The sequence below is a fragment of the Pipistrellus kuhlii genome, unplaced genomic scaffold, assembly GCF_014108245.1.
Source record: "Pipistrellus kuhlii isolate mPipKuh1 unplaced genomic scaffold, mPipKuh1.p scaffold_m20_p_9, whole genome shotgun sequence".
Taxonomy (NCBI): domain Eukaryota; kingdom Metazoa; phylum Chordata; class Mammalia; order Chiroptera; family Vespertilionidae; genus Pipistrellus; species Pipistrellus kuhlii.
The window spans coordinates 24,767,153-24,785,910 of record NW_023425595.1 but is presented as its reverse complement, the minus strand read 5'-3'; the positions used below and the strand labels follow the sequence as shown (position 1 = coordinate 24,785,910).

Here is an 18,758-nt window from a genome sequence, read left to right as displayed (position 1 = left end):
CCCCACATGAACATTTTAAGTAATTCTTACTTCTATTGGAAAAACTAATTTGCTCTGAATTACTGTTTTTAAAATAGATCTACTCTTTTGAGAGTTACTCAGTGATAGTATAACTCATATAGCTAATTACTTTTGTAATGTTCTCCCCGTTGCCACAAATTCTGAAGCACTTGTGTTTTTCCCTCCTACCACAAAGATACATGGAGTCCTCTGTACAGTAGGGTTTCTTCAGGTTAACAGAGATATAGCAGCGAAGTCCCAGCATTTGGGGAATTTACATTCTATTTAGGGAGACAAGCTAATAAATACATGTTGAATAGTGATACATGCTGTGCAGAAAAGTAAAGCAGATAAAGGAGATTGAAAGTGATGGAGGTGCCACTTTAGATCCAATGGTCAGAAGAGTTCTCTGAGGTGACATTTGAGCAGAAACCTGAATGAAGTGAGGAAGAATCCCTGTGGGAATGCAGAGGAAGAGTTTTCCAGGCAGAGGAATTGCAAGGGCAAAGGCTCTGAGATGGGAACTGCTTGATAGGTAGAAGGAGCATCAGGACAAGCTTTGCTTTTTATTACACTGGGAGCTATACAAAATATGTGACTAAATACTAAGTGCCAGGGTATTTTCTACCAACATTCCTCTCTCACCGCTGAGCTTTCTGCCTCCTAAAATACAATAAAATTGTTAGTTTATTATTATTTTACATTTTATTTGTTTGACTTGAAGAAGACTTCAGACAAATAAATATTTATATTTATACATGAGAAAAGTGTAGCTGGTATAAACTCAAAGAATTACCACATGAGGTTTCTAGATACTTATTTTTAAAAGTAAAATGGGAGTTAATATTTCAATATTTACCAGCATAAACAAAATAACTGTGATTGAAGAATTTGCCATCTTAAAAGTATGGGAGGTACGAAGTTCATTTTCAGTTTTTTCCCCCAAGAAGTGAGATGGACTGAGTTCTAACTCTTGAGAAAATGTTTTGAATTGATAGATTGACTGCAGTGTAATGCAGATTGATATCATTACCTTGTAGCTATACTTTTCCATATCTGCCAAATAGGTTGAAAGATTCTTTTTATTTAAAGGCAGTGTAACACTTGAACTTTGTTTCTGGATCCCTTACCCTCTTAAAAATTGAGTACTTAAAAGAGGTTTTATTTTGTGAGGCTTTGCTTCATTATCTTACTGATGTTTATCATAGTAGAAATTAAAACAAACTTTGAAGAATATACAAGCAAAAAAAACACACACAATATACAAGCACACATTCCATTAGTCATCAAAATAATGATGTCATCACACATGTAGCTTTTGGAAAATTCCTCTACACTTGTGAAAGAATGAAAATGAAAAATGCAAATATTGTGTTAGAGATAATATGAAAATAATTTTGACCTGGTGAACTACCTAAAATACAGTCCTGGGCACTCCTAGGATCCTTAGACAGCATGTGAGAACTACTGCTGAGTAAGAGTGTACAGTGTTGCTTAGATCATTTGGGAGCAGCCTGCTGGTGTCTTCTTATGAATATACCTGATAAGGGCAAATGTTCATACTTTAAGGAAAGAATTGATTTTAACAGACATCTACAGTTAATTTGAATCTAAGCTTGGAGGAAGGATTCAGAGAATGAAGCTGGGGTTAAAATAGTATGGGCTCAAATTTGGTGCACGTTCGGGATCTGACTCTGTAGGCATATCTCCTAAAGGAATTTCAATTATAGTATTTATTCTTATTCATTTTTTTATTTTTCAGAAAACATTTATTGTGTTTACTTAGTGCTAAATATTTGATTTGATGCAGGGGCTTGTATCCAGGAATAATGAGACAGAGTCCCTGCCTCAATGGAGCCTACAGTCCAGAGAGTTTTTAAGAGGGAAGAGGAAAGGAAGAGAGTGTAGAGGTGTCAAGAAAGATAGGATAGGAGCAGTTATTGAAGCTCATGTCTTGGCTGAAATTGAGGGCCTGAGTATGTGAAAGATTTGGGCCTCCCCTGTGGCGTCTCCAGGGCAGTGCTTCCTCCATGGAAGGTCTATTGTAAAAAAAATTATTGTCTTCCACTTACTATAGTATAATGTCTGAAATTTCATTGAACGTTTTTTGGATTATTCTAAACATCTGGCCATTATTTTCAATAAAAATATGCATTTCCCCTCAATATTTGTCCAAATAAATATTTTACTAAACTACTTCATACATTATATCCTTTTTCTTATGCATTTAACTCCTGTCTAGCACATCCTGCCACAAAACTAGGGCTACTCATTCTCCATTATCTATAGCATCAATAAAATGAGTTCTTTTTATGAAAAGTAGCAATGAATATACACTTAAAGTTAGTAAGAAAGTTAAAGATAAGCCTATAATGATTTTGAAACAGGAATAAAGAGCATAGGCATAAAGCATACACCAATGAATAGTGGGACATTCATTGTCTTATGGCAGTTTCTCAGTTTCAGCACTATGAACATTTTGGGCCAGATAACTCTTTGTTATGGGAAGCTGTCCTGGGCATTGTGGGGTCACAGCAGCATTCCTAACCTCTACTCACTATATGCCAGCTGCTGCTTTCCCTCACCCTACCAGTTGTGACAACCAAAAATGTTTCCAGACATCACCAAATAAATCTTCCCTGAAGGCAGAATAGTACCAACTTGAGAACCACTGATTTATAGGAATGCCTCTGGGAAAAGAAACTCCACTGGATGGCGAGGATTAAATTAAAATAGTTGGCCAAGAAATACATTTTGTAAGAGTTAGTATATTAAAGAGGGCATTAATGAATGGAAGAAAGTAGGAGCTAATTGGAGTACCATTGGGGGAAAATGGTATTGAATAAAGAGATGGTGTCTAGAGAAGGGAAAGTATTAAGTTTGTGATGTAACTTGTGAAGCAGCATGCTCATGTCTTGGGGGAGATACCTCATATGAAGGGGTATTAAAGGTCATTAGCAATCTGGGAGGATGAAAGCATGTGGAATAAAAAAAATGTGTATTCAAGGTGTTAAAAGTACTTTCCTGGTCATTGCTCAGATTCTATTTTACTCTGCTTATCCTTTAAATATTGATATTCTTCAAAGTTTGGTTCTAGGCCTTGATCTCTTCTTACCCACTCTGGTTAAGTGATTACTCAGCATCATCTGTTTTATGTTACATTAATAGTTGTGTTTTAAATTGAATTTGGAAAAAGCCTCACGTGGTCTGGACTTTGGGCACTTATCAGTGCTGCTACCAGGTGTGATTAGTAAGGTCTGTATCCATTTGGTTCTCTTGTCCCTGCACTCCAGACCCACAGAGCCAGTTACCTTACGATCTGTCTTCTGGGGTGCCACATAGGCACTTTACACTCAACATTCACAAAACAGTTTTTGAAAAACCTTCAAAAACTTGTATCTTTGTAACTGTACTACTTTCACTTCCAGTGTTTTCCACCCAATGTGTTTATTTCTTTTTTTTTTCTTTTTAAAAAAACATATATTTATTGATTTTTTACAGAGAGGAAGGGAGAGGGATAGAGAGCTAGAAACATCGATGAGAGAAACATCGACCAGCTGCCTCCTGCACGCCCCCTACTGGGGAAGTGCCTGCAACCCATGTACATGCTCTTGATCGGAATCGAACCTGGGACCTTCCAGTCCGCAGACCGATGCTCTATCCACTGAGCCAAACTGGTTTTGGCCCCAGTAGGTTTTTCTTGTTGCAGCTGTTGGTTTAGTGACTCCTATTTCCGTGAAATCCATGTTCTGTCATGTGTGGGCCCTGAAGTCAGCTTCTCCAGGTTGAATTCCAGGGTGTCCTCTGACAGAGACTTTCTTTGAGACTGCTCCGCTGGCTCCTGAGAGTTTATTTCTTAACAAATGTGTATCGTGTCAGTATTGCTAAACACTCTACTATTTATATTTAGGGCCTGCATGGTGAGCAACAGATATTACTCCTGTCCTCATGGAGTTTATATTCCTTCTCTCTCATATCAAGCCATTGTGCTTACTGAATTACTTTTATATATATATATATATATATATATATATATATATATATATATATATATATTTTTAAATTGCTTTCAGAGAAGAAGAGGAGGGGAGAGAGAGATAGAAATATCAATGATGAGAAAGAATCATTGATCAGTTGCTTCCTGCAAGCCCCACATTGGGGATTGAGTTCGCAACCTGGGCATGTGTCCCAACTGGGAATCTAACTGTGACCTCCTGGTTCATAGGTCGATGCTCAACCACTGAGCCATGCTGACCAGGCTCCTGAATTATTATTATCATTTTTAAAAAATATATTTTATTGATTTTGTACAGAGAGGAAGGGAGAGAGATAGAGAGTTAGAAACATCGATGAGAGAGTCATCGATCAGCTGCCTCTTGCACACCCCCTACTGGGGATATGCCCGCAACCAAGGTACATGCCCTTGACCGGAATCGAACCCGGGACCTTTCAGTCCCCAAGCCAACGCTCTATCCATTGAGCCAAACCGGTTTCGGCCTGAATTATTTTTAATTTCCCAGATTTATCAATCCTCTCTCACTTATAAGTGGCTATACATGCTACTTCTTCTGCCTGGAACACAATTCTTCTACTTGATATAATCGTATGTCTTTCCCAAGTTTGGTTAGTTGTTTCTCCTGTGCTGTGTCATAGCAGTGCAATATTACTCCTATTTTATTATTTATAACACTAGATTTTAATTGTTCATTCACTTGTCTAGTTTTTCCTTGTAAATTAAAGTCTGGATTTGAGAAATCTGAATAATCATTTTAAACGTTGTCCTGATATTTGCACTGCTACATCTATTCTGAGTGATAATATAACCTAATCAACAGAGGCAATTAAAATTTAACTGTGCAAGCTACCAGCTCTGTATCTTGGGCAAGTTACTTAACCTCCCTGATTCCTCAGATTCCTCATCTATGAAATGGGGATAATAATGTGTGCTTTATAGGATGTTTTCTAGACAGAATGATAACAGTTAAGAATAGCAGTGTTAGGATTTTTATAGTCGAAGCTTTAAAAATAGAGATCATTAGTGGAAAAGAGGGAGATGATCATGTGTTTTAGAAAGTTGAAAAGTGCTGCCCTAAACTATATTTTTCCCCTTTGATAGCTTTTTGACAGATTGAGAGATGAAAATCCAGATTTTAAGGAGAAAATTGTAGCAATCAACAGTGAACTTACCCAACCAAAACTGGCTCTAAGTGAAGAAGATAAAGAGATCATCATAGATTCTACCAATATTATATTTCACTGTGCAGCTACAGTAAGGTTTAATGAAAATTTAAGGTAAGTAAAAATATTTATCTGATATTTGAACTTAAGCATGGTTAAAAGATCTAATTTGAATTCTACTTTTCAGTCAAATTGTTTTGAAAATGATTTGAAACTGTTACTTGTAGCTTTCAGTGTCCTACATAGTGAGAGAGAAAAAAGAATTTCCTTTTTTGTGTTAGCAGTTTAAAAAGGTTGGATAGCTAGTGTATATTTATTAGAAGTTGCCATGTATCTTAATATAGGACAGGGGAAAGGTAAGACATAGGAGTTATATTAGGATAGTGTAATTACTGAAGAAGAAATGTTCACCTTTGGTAGGAGTGTTAGTTTTAACAACTAATAGTGTTTGTTTCCTCTTACCTCCATTCTTTCAGAAGCCTATACCCGAGCAGCTTTATTTTTCTACGCACATATATTCATCTGAAAATTTAAAGCAATTAGGCTCATGTTTGTAGAATAAGATAAATTAGCTTATAAATTTAAGTCATGCCTTTTATTTTTGTTTTAAAACTTTGTTAGTAGTGTTAGGGACAGGGTACATTGGACATAATGTTAATTTAAAAAATTACTTGGACTTACTATAAGATGCTTGTTTCAATTAAAAAAATTCTAAATGTTCACTAATTTTTATTAAAATGAACTAATGTGAATTTCAAACAGTGCTATTTAATTCAAAGTGTTCTTTTTGATGGTATGTTCAAAAATACAGTTTTAATGTTAATATTAATCTAATTGTATGTTCTTATGCCTGTTAAATTGGTGCAGGCTTCTGTAGGTTTCACAATTACTTGAAGGCTTTTTTCTTAAAATGTTTTTAATTAAATTATGATGAATTAAATAGAGGTTATCCTTCATATTGTCTTTAACATAGAAGTATAAACCTTAATCAACATTATATAATATGACAGTTCAGTGCCAAAGCATTACAATGTGTTTTGCTTATATCCCAGGTGATGGCACTTTAAATAGTCCCTTATATTTCTGTAATAGTGCTTTATAGTTTTCAGGGTATTTTCTTATCCATTATTTTACTCTATGCTAATGTTACCCAGTGTAGTAGTATGGGTACATCTATTTTATACTTGAGGAAGCTGAGGCAGCATTATGTAATAGAAAGCTGATGAGCTTTGGAATTACTTACTTTAATTCTAATCTTGACTTTATTGTTTATTATTTAGTGATTATAATTTATTATTTACTTTTTAGTTCTTTTTATGCAGCTGTTAGGTGTTCATGATTGAAAGTGACAAAAGAAATCTTATTAGAACTACTACAGGCCCAGTGTACAAATTTGTACACCTTGAAAAGAAATGTGGGCCTTGAGGCTGTGGTGGGCACAGGGGCAGGTCTTGGCCCATGCTCTGTGCCCTTCCTTGGCCCCTCTTGCCGAGGCTCACAGTCCAGTCTGCTGGTAGCCCCATTCCTGCTGCTGCTGCTCCCACTCACTCAGCGTTGGATGGCCCTGAGTGATTGGCGCTGGTGTGAGTGGGGCCAGTGCCATCAGCGGGTGGGAGCAGAAGCTGCTGCCCTGATCACCTCTCAGGAGTAGGGGGAGGTTGAGAAGCCCTCAGGGGCGATTGGGGCCAGCACCTGTTGCTCGCACCTGCCTACGGTGCAGAGCTGGGCACCAGCAGTGGCTTCAGCACCGGCTATGGGTGCAAACAGTGCTGGCGCCAGCAGCGGGTCTGAGAAGTGGCAGCTGGCCCTGATCACCCCTTAGGAGCAGGGGGAGGTGGAGGAGTGATTGGGGCTGGCAGCGATCGGGGTCATCACTGGGCGCTGGCAGTAGGTGTGAGCGGCAGCTTTGGTAACAGCACTGGGTACAAGCAGGGCTGGTGCCAACAGCAGGTGCAAGTGCCTGGAGGGACCACAGCTTGTGAGAGCAAAAAATTTTCAGTAACCACCAGAGGCTCACCCCAATGACAGTGACTGGTGCCCCTGCTCACCTGCTCCGCCATCCCCGTTGGTGGTCAGCGCACATCATAACAACTGATTGTTTGGTTGTTCTGTTGTTCAGTCTATTTATGTATTAGGGTTTTATGTATAGATTGTATAATCATATTTTCAAAAAGCATGTATGTATGTATGTATGTATGTATGTATATGTGTATTTATAGGTATGCCTTTTGATACTTGCCAGTTATATTTGAATAGTGTAATTACAGGTCGGTTTTTTAGTATGAAATAGTTAAATCTAACAGATATTTCCCCCCACAGTTCTAGCTTTTATTATTTTTTACTTTTTTCATAACCAAAAGAAAGAGTTCACACAGCTGTAAGAAAATGTTTTCAAGAAAAAGTACATAAATACTAGGTAATTGTGGTATGTATAGTCCTCATTGAACAGGCAACATTAGTTGGGGTGAAACTCATCAGAGTGCAGTACTTTCAGGGTACCTTCTTTCTTTCTGTTCCCTGGGGGTAAGCAAGGCTACCATTAATGGGAGGGAAATATTTTCATTAGTATTCTTTCTTCTTCTACTAGAGATACCACAGAGGATGGGGTAGATAAGTGAATAAGAAAATTTATTGTTCTTTTCTTCCTTGTCAAGGCATGTAGGTTTGCTGACCAAAGCGCCTCATCATTGAAATCATTATTTTCTATGAAGCAATTTTAATGATGATACTACAACATTAGATTTGGGCCAGACATTCTAAAACACTGTGGATTGGCATATAATAACTACTTACAAAACAATTGCTCTTTATAACCACTTTTTAGGTTAACCCACAAATAAAAATTGGCATATTGTACTCAATATTTTGGGGGAGTCCAAGATAAATTACCCACAGATCCTATTTGCAAAGTCCATACAATCTAATAAAGGAGTAAGAATATGCTTAAAGAACCATAATATAGATAGAAAATTAGGGGTTACTGTAAAGTATACATTAAGGGTTGTAATAGGTGTTCAGAAAGAAGTGGAAGTAGAGATTGATTGTTAGAAAAGATCGAGAAACTTGCATCTAAGAGTATTGATTCTTAAACTTTAGAATCTTAAACTTTAGAATGTATTCCAAATTTCAAGAACTTTTGGAAGATTTGTTAAAGGGCACAGTTTTTGACTGTACATACGTCTAATTTTGGGAAAATACCCAGGACTCCTCATTTTTAGCTAGAGCCTTGGATGTGATTTAAATTATAGGTGTCTGGGTCCCCTACCGTAAAACTGATTCATTGGTCCATAGACTTCTGTGTTTATGTATAGCTTCATTAAGTTTTTTAAAAATCAGCAATAGTGAGGTCTCATCTAGATAGTGTTTTCTCAGAGGTGGGGACAAGGGGAATTTATTGATTGATTGATTTTATCCTCACTTGAGGACATTTTTTCTGTTGATTTTCAGAGAGTGGAAGAGAGAAGGAAAGACAGAGAGGAAAAGACACATTGATTGGTTGCCTCCTGCATGAACCTCCACCAGGGCTTAGGCCAGGGAAGATCCTGCAGCCACAGTACATGCCCTTGACCAGAACTGAACCTGGAACGCAGGCAGATACTTTATCTATGAGCCAAACTGGTGAGGGCGAGGGGAACTTATTTAAAATACAGTTGCACAGGCTTCACTTCAGGTATTAACAAGTGTTTGAGGATGAGGTCCAGCAATCTGCATTTTACAAAATAATTGATTTTAGAGGAAGTGAGAGGGAGAGAGAGAGAAACATCAATGATGAGAGAGAATCATCAAAGGCTGGTTGCCTCCTGTGCATCTCCAGTAGGGGATAGAACCCACAACATAGGCATATGCCCTGACCGGGAATCAAACCAGTGACCTCTTGGTTCCTCATTGCTCAATTGCTGAGCTATACCTGGCTGGGCACAATCTGCATTTTTAAATAAGCTCTCAGGTGTCTGTCATGCCAAGTGTGAGATCTTTGGTTTACAGTCAAGAGTATTATCAGCAAAGGTTTTGAACAACCCAACTTGTCTAAGAAGACAAGGTGATCAAGAAAATGTACTGGAAGCTCAAAAATTTTTTTCTTTAAAAAAAAAAAAGTGGTTTCTGTGTCTACATATATTCATAATGGACCATAAATACAAAGATTTGTTCATTCCCCCCATGCCTACTTCAAAGTCACTCTTATTTAGTATGCACTTATGAATCCAGATAACCAAAATATAATGACAGCATTATTTTTGTTTAGTACTAAATGCTTTCTGATCTAACACGTCAGGGTCTTAGCCTGAATTTCAATGGAGTAGAAATTGGTTGGTGGTAAAATAGAGTGAGGTTACTAGCCTGGCAGTGATACTAAGATACATTATGTTGACACAAAATGCCTTCAGGTTTGGGCTTTCAGGTGCAGATGGGCGGAGGAGGAGTAGAAAGGCACAGAAGTGTTTCCTCTCTCAAGCTATTCCTTATTTTCAGTGACCCAGAAACTCTGTCACCATCCTCAGGAGCCTGTAACAGAATATCCTTTGTGTTCTGCTTCCAAAACATTACTATCCTTACACCTATTGTTTTGCAAATGCAAAAGAAAAGGGCCCATTGCTTTACAGTCTAGTGGATAGTACAGTACCTTCTCTGTGAAAGGTCTTTTCTGCCGGATTTCCATTTGAACAGATTCCCCGCCCTAAGTTGAGATAAGGAAGAAAAAGATACACTCATGATTGTAAGACCCCAACCCAATTAGTTCACTTTTAAAAAATTTCCTTCTAATATAATATATTTGATAGGCTCTTGGATATCATTAAATTAAGAGAAAAAAAATAAGGCACAGGGGTTTTTACCTTTCATGAATTATTTCTTGTTCCTGGTGACCCAGAACTTCTTGTCCGGTTCTTGGGAACCTGTAACAGAATGTTCTCTGTATACCTCTTCCAAAACATTGTTTTTACAAATGCGATAGACATCAAATCACTGCTTTGCAGTCCAGTGGGCCAGATTCTGTGACAATCCTGGCCCCTTAAAAAGGTTAGATTTTTTTTCTTAAATACTGAAAATGTAAGAATTTTAGAAAGTACTCAAAACTTTTTATTTTTTAAAAAAAATTTCTTGCAGTCTATCATTGGACATATATTGTTTTACATAAAATGTAAACTTAGAATTTCTATTTTACTTAGAAATAACTTTCCTATTTCTAATTTTTAAATAATTATAATTTTCATAGTATGGTGATATTCTTTGTTGATATAGCATAATTTAAAAAAATATATATATTTCATTGATTTTTTTACAGAGAAGAAGGGAGAGAGAGAGAGAGTTAGAAACATCGATGAGAGAGAAATATCGGTCAGCTGTCTCTTGCACACCCCCTACTGGGGATGTGCCTACAACCAAGGTACATGCCCTTGACTGGAATCAAACCCGGGACATCTCAGTCTGCAGGCAGACGCTCTATCCATTGAGCCAAACCGGTTTCGGCTGATATAGCATAACTTATGTGATGTTTATTTAGTATAGAAAATTTAAAGATTTTTAATTTTCTGTTTGAAAAGTTTGGGTTAGAACAAATTTTTTTCTCTAAGTTAATTTTAGTATGTTAACTAGATAAATAACTATCATTTCTATAATTTCTGGTACTCGGTCCTAGTCTCTTTTGGATCCTGGTGTCCAAAAGTTATATCACATACAGTATCACCTACAATATATTACCATTCCAGTTTTATCACAGTATTACTGGTATTTCAAATATTTTCCCACTGAGATATTAAGCTGTAAACAAATATTTTGACGGAAAGCGAAAACTATCCACCATCTTATTACCTTAAATAATATTTATTGAATGGTTGTTTGGGACTGTATTAGGAATAATGCTAAATATTCATAAGCTATTTATTCCATATTTTCTGGTGTATAAGACGACCCCCCTAATTTTACAGTTAAAACATAGGTTTAGGCCTATATTCGCTGTATAAGACTACCCCCTACTTCCGAGGCAACACCAGTTCTTTTTTTAATAGACCGCCTCTCTGATTCTGGCCAATCTGAGCAGGTTTTTTTTTTTGTTTCAAAAGTCGTCTTATACGCCGGAAAATACGGTAATTTAATTTTATACAAATCCTATCAGATAGATCCCATCATTATTCCCATTTACAGGTTAGAAAACTGAGGCCTGAATGGTTGAGTGACTTTACCAGGTCACCTAATCCTAGCTGATAGGTAGGCCAAGCTACTATTTAAACTCAGGTCTTATTCCAGAGTCTTGTTCTTAATCTTGCTTCATTTCATAATGTATGTATTTTTTTAATATTCACTTAGATTTTTCCATATTTTATAGTTGTCATAATTATTTTAATGGCTATATTCTTTCATTGTGATAAAATGATTACTTTATTAAATCATTTTGTTCTTAGTGAATATTTGGACTCTCTAGTTATTACTAGATGATGCTTCATTGATTTTTTCCCCTTCATATTTACTTTTGTATTTGTGGAATTATTTCTAATAAATTTTAAGAAGGGAATGTATAGATCACTTTTGGATCTTGCATGTGTATTGTAAAATATGTACTAGTCCTATATAATAAAAGCCTAATATGCTAAGTGTCTGGTCGTCAGGTCATCTGTTCAACCAATCAAAGAGTAATATTCTAATGATATGCTAAGGACGCTCAAACATATTCTTATTTGGTTATATGTTAGTACAATTGAACTAACATATAACATATTAGTGACTCTGCTTTAGCATTTTAGAATTACTTAACAATTCTAATTCTTATGGTACATCCGTATCATAAAATAGTATACTTTTAAAAGTCAGGATGCAAAAGAAGTCTAACATGATTTAAAAAGGGCTCCTGAAAAGCCAGAGATGCAGAAATAATTTTATGTTTATTTATGAGTAATTTAAAATTTTTAACTTGTACTTTTATTTAAAAGTTCTAGTTAGATTTATTTTATAATCAGAAAATATTTATTTTTAAACATGACTGATAGAATGTATATACTTTATATTGAAATAAAATACACAAAATCAGAGCTAAGGGATCAGTTGTAAAGCAACAAACTGTTTCTCAATCTCTCTCTAATGGAAATAAGATTTATTTCAGCAAATAAATAAATGACATAGCTTTCTAATTTTTTATTGCCTTTTCTTTTACAGAGATGCTGTTCAGTTAAATGTGATCGCTACACGGCAGCTTATTTTCCTTGCACAACAAATGAAGAATCTGGAAGTGTTCATGCATGTGTCAACAGCATATGCTTACTGCAATCGAAAGCATATTGAAGAAGTAGTCTATCCACCCCCTGTGGATCCCAAGAAACTGATTGATTCTTTAGAGTATGTTTGTTTGAAATTTATATACATTTACTTTGATCCTAAAACTTTGGACTTTGGATCCAAGTTTATTTATATGCATCTCTTGGTCAATTTCAGTTTCTCTTTCTCCACTCCTTTACATACACATCTTTTTTTTTTTTTATTCAACGAATTATTACATATTTATTATGTTTTTTTTGTATAGATTTATATCTAAATGTTGTAATGTGGAGCTTTCTCTTTTGATTAGGTGTGTTGATTGGAAGTAGGCCTTTGAACAGACTCATTAGGACCTCTATTTTCCAGAGATTCCATCTTAGTGATTAAGTATCTGAAACCACAGGGACCTATTCATTAGCAAGTTTTTAATTTATTAAAATATTATCTTTTTTATTATGTAGTTTTTAATTTATTAAAATATTATCTTTTTTATTATGAACCAATGGAGTATGTCTGCAGGGGTACCTTTAGTTATTAGAGAGTCAGAGGAGTCATGGTCCTTTAATTGATATTCTGAGTGTTACTGTTTGTCATCTTTCTAAGGGCTAGGGTCCTATCAACAACTATTACATGGTAGATATTTTGGATATGATTAAGGGAAGTATACTTATGCCATGGCCAAGGTTTCATTTGCTTTGTTCAGCCTGTGCTTTCTTGTCAGGTGAAACACAGGATCAGAACAAAAACAAAAATATTTTTTCTTTTATAATTATAAAAACCTTCCAAGTAGTCATCATATCTTCACATATTTGTTAATCCTCATATAATATTACTGTAGTCTTTTACTTCCCTTTTCTTATCTGTTTCTCTTAGATCTTTCTTCCCAGAGATTCTGTTACTTTCAGTTCCTTAATTATTTCCTGCTTTCTCAGTCCAATTCTTTTTCCTCCAAGAGTGCTATAGAGAGTGTTCTTAGCTCTTTCTCCAAGTTTTCTCCTAAAATAAGCATATAGGTCATTTTCTTTAAAGCTTCCCTGCTAAGCACTATGGGGAAGCAGACAGTTTATAATGAAATTAATAAGCATGTGAGTTTACTAAGACATTCTTAGGCTAATTCCTTGGTTTTGTTTTATGACTATTTCTTAGATGGTCCTAAATATCTACCTCATTTTCTTCATAGGTCAGTAGATAGAAGTTGTTAATATCTCTGGGTAAAGTTGAGTGGGAGTTAATGAAGCTTTTTACTTTTTCTCTTATTAGTATTTAGTATATCCAAATACTTAAGTTGCCGGAAAAAAAAAGAGCATGTAACCTTCTAGTTTTATATCTTCTTTCCTTGCTTACAAAGAAATGTGGCTAACAGATAATTTTAAGATAATTCATGGATTGCATCTGTAAATTCACGTTAGTGATTAGGCTTTACTGGCTAAAGTCTCTCCTCCATTTAGTCAGTTTGTTGTTTTTTTCTTTTAATGTAGCAACATCTCTTCCATATTTCAAAAGTTGTCTCTACTTTGGAGTTTTTCTAAGTTGATTAGCAACTGCCCTTTAATTTTATTAGTATTCTTTTCCCTTCATGCATTAAAAGTACTTCCACATACAAAAGAATATTTATCTTGATCATCTCTAATTTATACTTCTTTATCAGTTAGTATGGCTATCATAGAGTGTGACAGTACACTGAATATACAATTATGTATTTGTAGAATTATAGATAGTAAGGGAAAAGTATCTGAAAACAAATATATAACATTGGAATCAGATATTTATACTGGAAAAGACCATACTTATCACCCAGTACTATATAATCTTCCTTTTACAGATTATCAGAGTAGACTTTTTCTTTAGATACACTGAGAAAGTTGTAGGAATTTTAGAATTTCATAGTAGGTTGCTAATTGAGTTGTTCCAATAAATAATTACCATTATTTATTTATTTTTTAATTATTTGGACAATGATAGCTCTGCAAAATACTTCTCTCATCCCAAATCCTCAAACCCTTTTAACATGTTCTCCCTAAAGAAACAAAATATTCATGCTTTATACCCATTCACAACTAATTTTTAAAAACATATAAGACTCAAAATCAAAGAATATTTTTCTTTTCCAGAACTCATTAGTAATTTTTCATTTCCCTTTAATCTTTTAATTTCCCTGAGGATATGTTTTTATTGATTTGAGAGAGAGAGAGAAACATCAATGTGAAAAAGAAATGATTTAGTAATTGATCAGTTGCCTTCCTGAAGTGCTCTTGTCAGGGATCTAACCACAACCTAGGTATTCCTGACCAGGAATCGAACCCATAGCCTTTTGGTGTATGGGATGACCCTCCAACTAACTGAGCCATCTGGCAAAGGCAGGAATACATTAGTAATTTTAAACCACAGTGCAGCATACTTAATGGCATTTCTTTTTAAAAATTAGTTTATCAGACTATTTTATGAGGTAGAAGAAATCAATTCAAAGCCTTAGAGAGAATAGAAAGTTCTTGTTTCTGAAAGCAAATGACATTGAAAAGCCCCTTTGCTCCCTTGGAGTTTGTAATTTCCACATTACTATTAGAACCAGCTCCCAGGTAGACTTTCTACTTCATATTAGGCCTTGCTTAGCTACTTTTGGACTACAGCAGAAAAGCTGTGAAGTGTAAAAGGAGGGGTGAGTGGGAAGGGATAATTCCAGCACAAAAGAGGGACGAAGCTGGAATGGAAGTTTTCTGAGCAGCAAAATAAAAAAACAGCCAAATTCCTACGATCCCGCCTCTTGACAGGCTTGTTTGGGATAGATGGTAGGAAATCTTTAAGCTGTACTAATTTCTGGATGATGAATACAAGTATCAGCCAAAATATTGTACTTCATCCTAGAGGCATGTAAACCACTGAGAAAGTTTCCTGGCCATTGTGGCTGAGTTGGTTGGAACTTTTTCCCATGCACTGAAGAGTCTTAGGTTAGATTTTTGGTCAGGGTACATACCTGTGTTGCATGTTCTGTCCCTGGCCAACTCCCCAGTTGGGACATGTACAAGAGGCAACTGATCAATCTCTCTCTCTCTCTCTCTCTCTCTCTCCCACTTTCCTTTCTGCTCTAAAACAAAACAAAACAAAACAAAACAAAAATACCCCCTGGTGAGAATAAAAAAACAACAAACAAACAAAAAAACCTCAGAAAAACACAAAGAAGGTTCCAAAAATATTAGCTGCAGATGAAAATTATGCCCTAATTGAATTTTATAGCATTGATTCATTTTATTTTATTGTTTACCTTAATTTCTGTTAGTCTCATTAGTGAGAGCATACAGTTTTCAGTAATATTGAAATTACTAGGTCTTTTCTATTAATTGTAAATGTATATTCATTGCAAGTGTGTATAAGTGATATGTTACGGTGTTCGGAATTCCTAATGTGAAATATAGTTCCTAATTTAAAACCCATGGGTCCAGATGTATTTTGGAATGAATAGTCACACTGAGTTCTCTAAAATAAAAAATACGAAAAAAAAAAAGATCATAAATCAGTTCATACCTACCATATGATTTATGAAAGAACTCTATATTTTTGGATATAGAAATTGAGTATAAGATATATCTACTTGTATTTGATGTATAATGAAAGGAAGACTAACTTGCATATTTTTAGTAAGAGTTGTCAAATCATTTGGGTCAGAGCAACAGATATGTTTGAATATACAATTTTTAATTTAATTTTATAGTAAAACATCTGAAAAGATTTCTGCATACTTTTCTTTGTTTACCAGATGGATGGACGATGGCTTAGTAAATGATATCACGCCCAAATTGATAGGAGACAGACCTAATACATACATATACACGAAAGCATTGGCAGAATATGTTGTACAACAAGAAGGAGCAAAGCTAAATGTGGCAATTGTAAGACCATCAATTGTTGGTGCCAGTTGGAAAGAACCTTTTCCAGTAAGTTGTTAGACATCTTTTAAATAATTATAATTGAAAATTTTAAAATAATCGGCAGTTGCTTGATTTAAGAGCAGATGCTATTCACTGAATATGACTTAATATGGCAGAGCTGTTTCCATTCATAGAAAAGAGACATATTTATTGGTACTTCTATTTTTAATTTAATGTTTGTTTAAGAATGCAGATAAACATTTAAAAAATCTTAATTGGGACTCTCATGTTAACTCAATCAAAGGAGATCTTGCCCCATATTTTTTCTACGTGATGGATGAGCTTGGACTTTTAACACATCAATATTTGTTGGCTTTTAAAATTATTTACTGACTAGTGACCTGGTACACAGATTTGTGCACATTGAAAGGAAATTAATTCGAAGTTGGCCTGTGGGGCGGGATTGGGTGAGACGGGCCATACATGCCCTGGAACCAACCTCCCATGGTCCCTTCCTGGTGTTTACAGAGTAAGTGGGGTCCCTCTGGCAGATGGGGTCCCTTGGTCTGGCCTACGGGGATCAGAGGAGTTCGGAGTGTGTTTTATGTATATAGATTAGCTTTCATTGCAGAAGTAAAGGGAATAGTGATAAAAATATTCAGGATCTTATTTCATTGGCTTTTTAGTATTAGAGGCAAGCCTTCTAAGAGGTAGATTCTTCCTTATACAGATCACAAGCTAAGAAAGATATGAGAGAGTTCTATGGTAATATAGGAAAGGAAGGCATTATGGTATTTCTGAATCTCTGGAGTAAGAGCAAACATAGATATAAACTATTAGACAAGTTGATTTAGGAAAAAACTAGGTTTCTACTCAATATAATGGTAGTAAGTGAATGTCTTTTGTTGCTTTGACAATTCTGTTTTCCTCTGTTTTATTTAGTAATTTTGAGGATAATTTACCATTTCCCCTAATCAAGGTACTGTATCAGTAAATTGCATAAAATCAAACTTGAACAGGCTTTGTTTAACAAAAATATTGGACAGGTATAAACTCCTTTTTTATAAAATTCTTCTTGCAGAGAATTAAAGGAAGAATAGGTAACCCCTTGAAAATACTTAACTTAGCCATTTTCAATCCCAGAGAAAGATGGCTTCTATTTAGGAAGAGGAGAAATAGTCTGACATGAATCTAGTTTAATTTTTAGTTTTTAGAGTGAAATTACCAAATATATGTGTGGAGTTGCAGATTTCATGTAATAAATTCCTAGCCTCATAATATTTATAAGCTTCCTACTTTTGTTTATTTTTTGTATTAGGGATGGATTGATAACTTTAATGGACCAAGTGGTCTCTTTATTGCGGTAAGTTAATCTTTTGATTTATTTAATATTCTATATCTTCTTTAGTTTTCTGTATACCTTTATATGTATATATGCACTCTGATTTACGTATCTTAAGGTGTTGTTTTTAATTTTAACAAAGGCAGGGAAAGGAATTCTTCGAACAATGCGTGCTTCCAACAATGCCCTTGCAGATCTTGTTCCTGTAGATGTAGTTGTCAACACGAGTCTTGCGGCAGCCTGGTATTCCGGAGTTAATAGGTATATGAGGTGACAATGTTGCTTGTTAAATATATAGTAACTGAGAAGGGAAAACAGACCTACTGACTAATAATCCTTCAATCCTGTCGTTCCCATATCAATATATAGGGTGTCCCCAAAAATGTATACATTGAATAATTAGGAAGGCATTGTTCATTAAAATACATTTCATTTTCAAAATTGAGCTATCAGCTGTTAAAGTGCATATACATTTTTTTGGGACACCCTGTATATCACTTCCAACTGCAAACATTGGCTTATTACAGGCAATAATAGCAAGTGGTTCTGTTAGCAGTAATTACGAGTTAACATGAACTGTCATGTACTAACTACAGGATGGGCAAGTTAATTAGGTAATAACAATGAACCCACCCCAACCAATAATTTTTTTAATCCAAACTGAAGTGTGGTATGAACTTGGCATAAAGAGTGAAAATTCATAGAGAATGGCTTATATAAATCAAAAATCTTACACTAGAGCAGCTTTAATCAACTAATGGAGCCTCCTTTTAAAATGTAGTAGCATTATAAGTAACACCTAAACTTTGAGCTTTTCATTAACTTTTGTTTTATGGATAAACTGCTGTTATTTTTGAAGCTTGTATTTTTTATGTTTTCAGAAAGGGATATAATTATAGGAATAGATGGTTTCTGGTAAAAGGGAATCAGTCCATAATATTTTCAACTAGAGCTTCTGAAAATGGGAAGGAGATAGGAATAGCTGAGATTATTTGTTGTTGTTTTTTTTAATATTTATTTTGTTAATCCTCACCAAAGGAGAAAAACCAATCCATCAATTGGTTGCCTTCCGCACGAGCCCCAACCAGGGCCCGGACTGGGGAGGAACCTGAAGTACATGCTCCTGACCA

General features: G+C 35.2%; 1 protein-coding gene across 3 annotated transcripts in view; it reads left to right on the top strand.

Moving 5' to 3' along the window:
• Positions 1 to 18,758, top strand: part of FAR1 (fatty acyl-CoA reductase 1) — a 63,651-nt gene that overhangs the window by 25,005 nt on the left and 19,888 nt on the right. For 2 of the 3 annotated variants that reach the window (XM_036426364.1, XM_036426360.2), the window contains 5 exons: positions 5,117 to 5,292; positions 12,325 to 12,504; positions 16,175 to 16,352; positions 17,605 to 17,649; positions 17,771 to 17,889. In XM_036426364.1, the coding sequence (XP_036282257.1) occupies positions 5,117 to 5,292; positions 12,325 to 12,504; positions 16,175 to 16,352; positions 17,605 to 17,649; positions 17,771 to 17,889 (698 nt within the window). Of the gene's footprint in view, positions 1 to 5,116; positions 5,293 to 12,324; positions 12,505 to 16,174; positions 16,353 to 17,604; positions 17,650 to 17,770; positions 17,899 to 18,758 lie in introns of all 3 variants that reach the window. The other variant, XM_045577979.1, reaches the window with a different exon arrangement.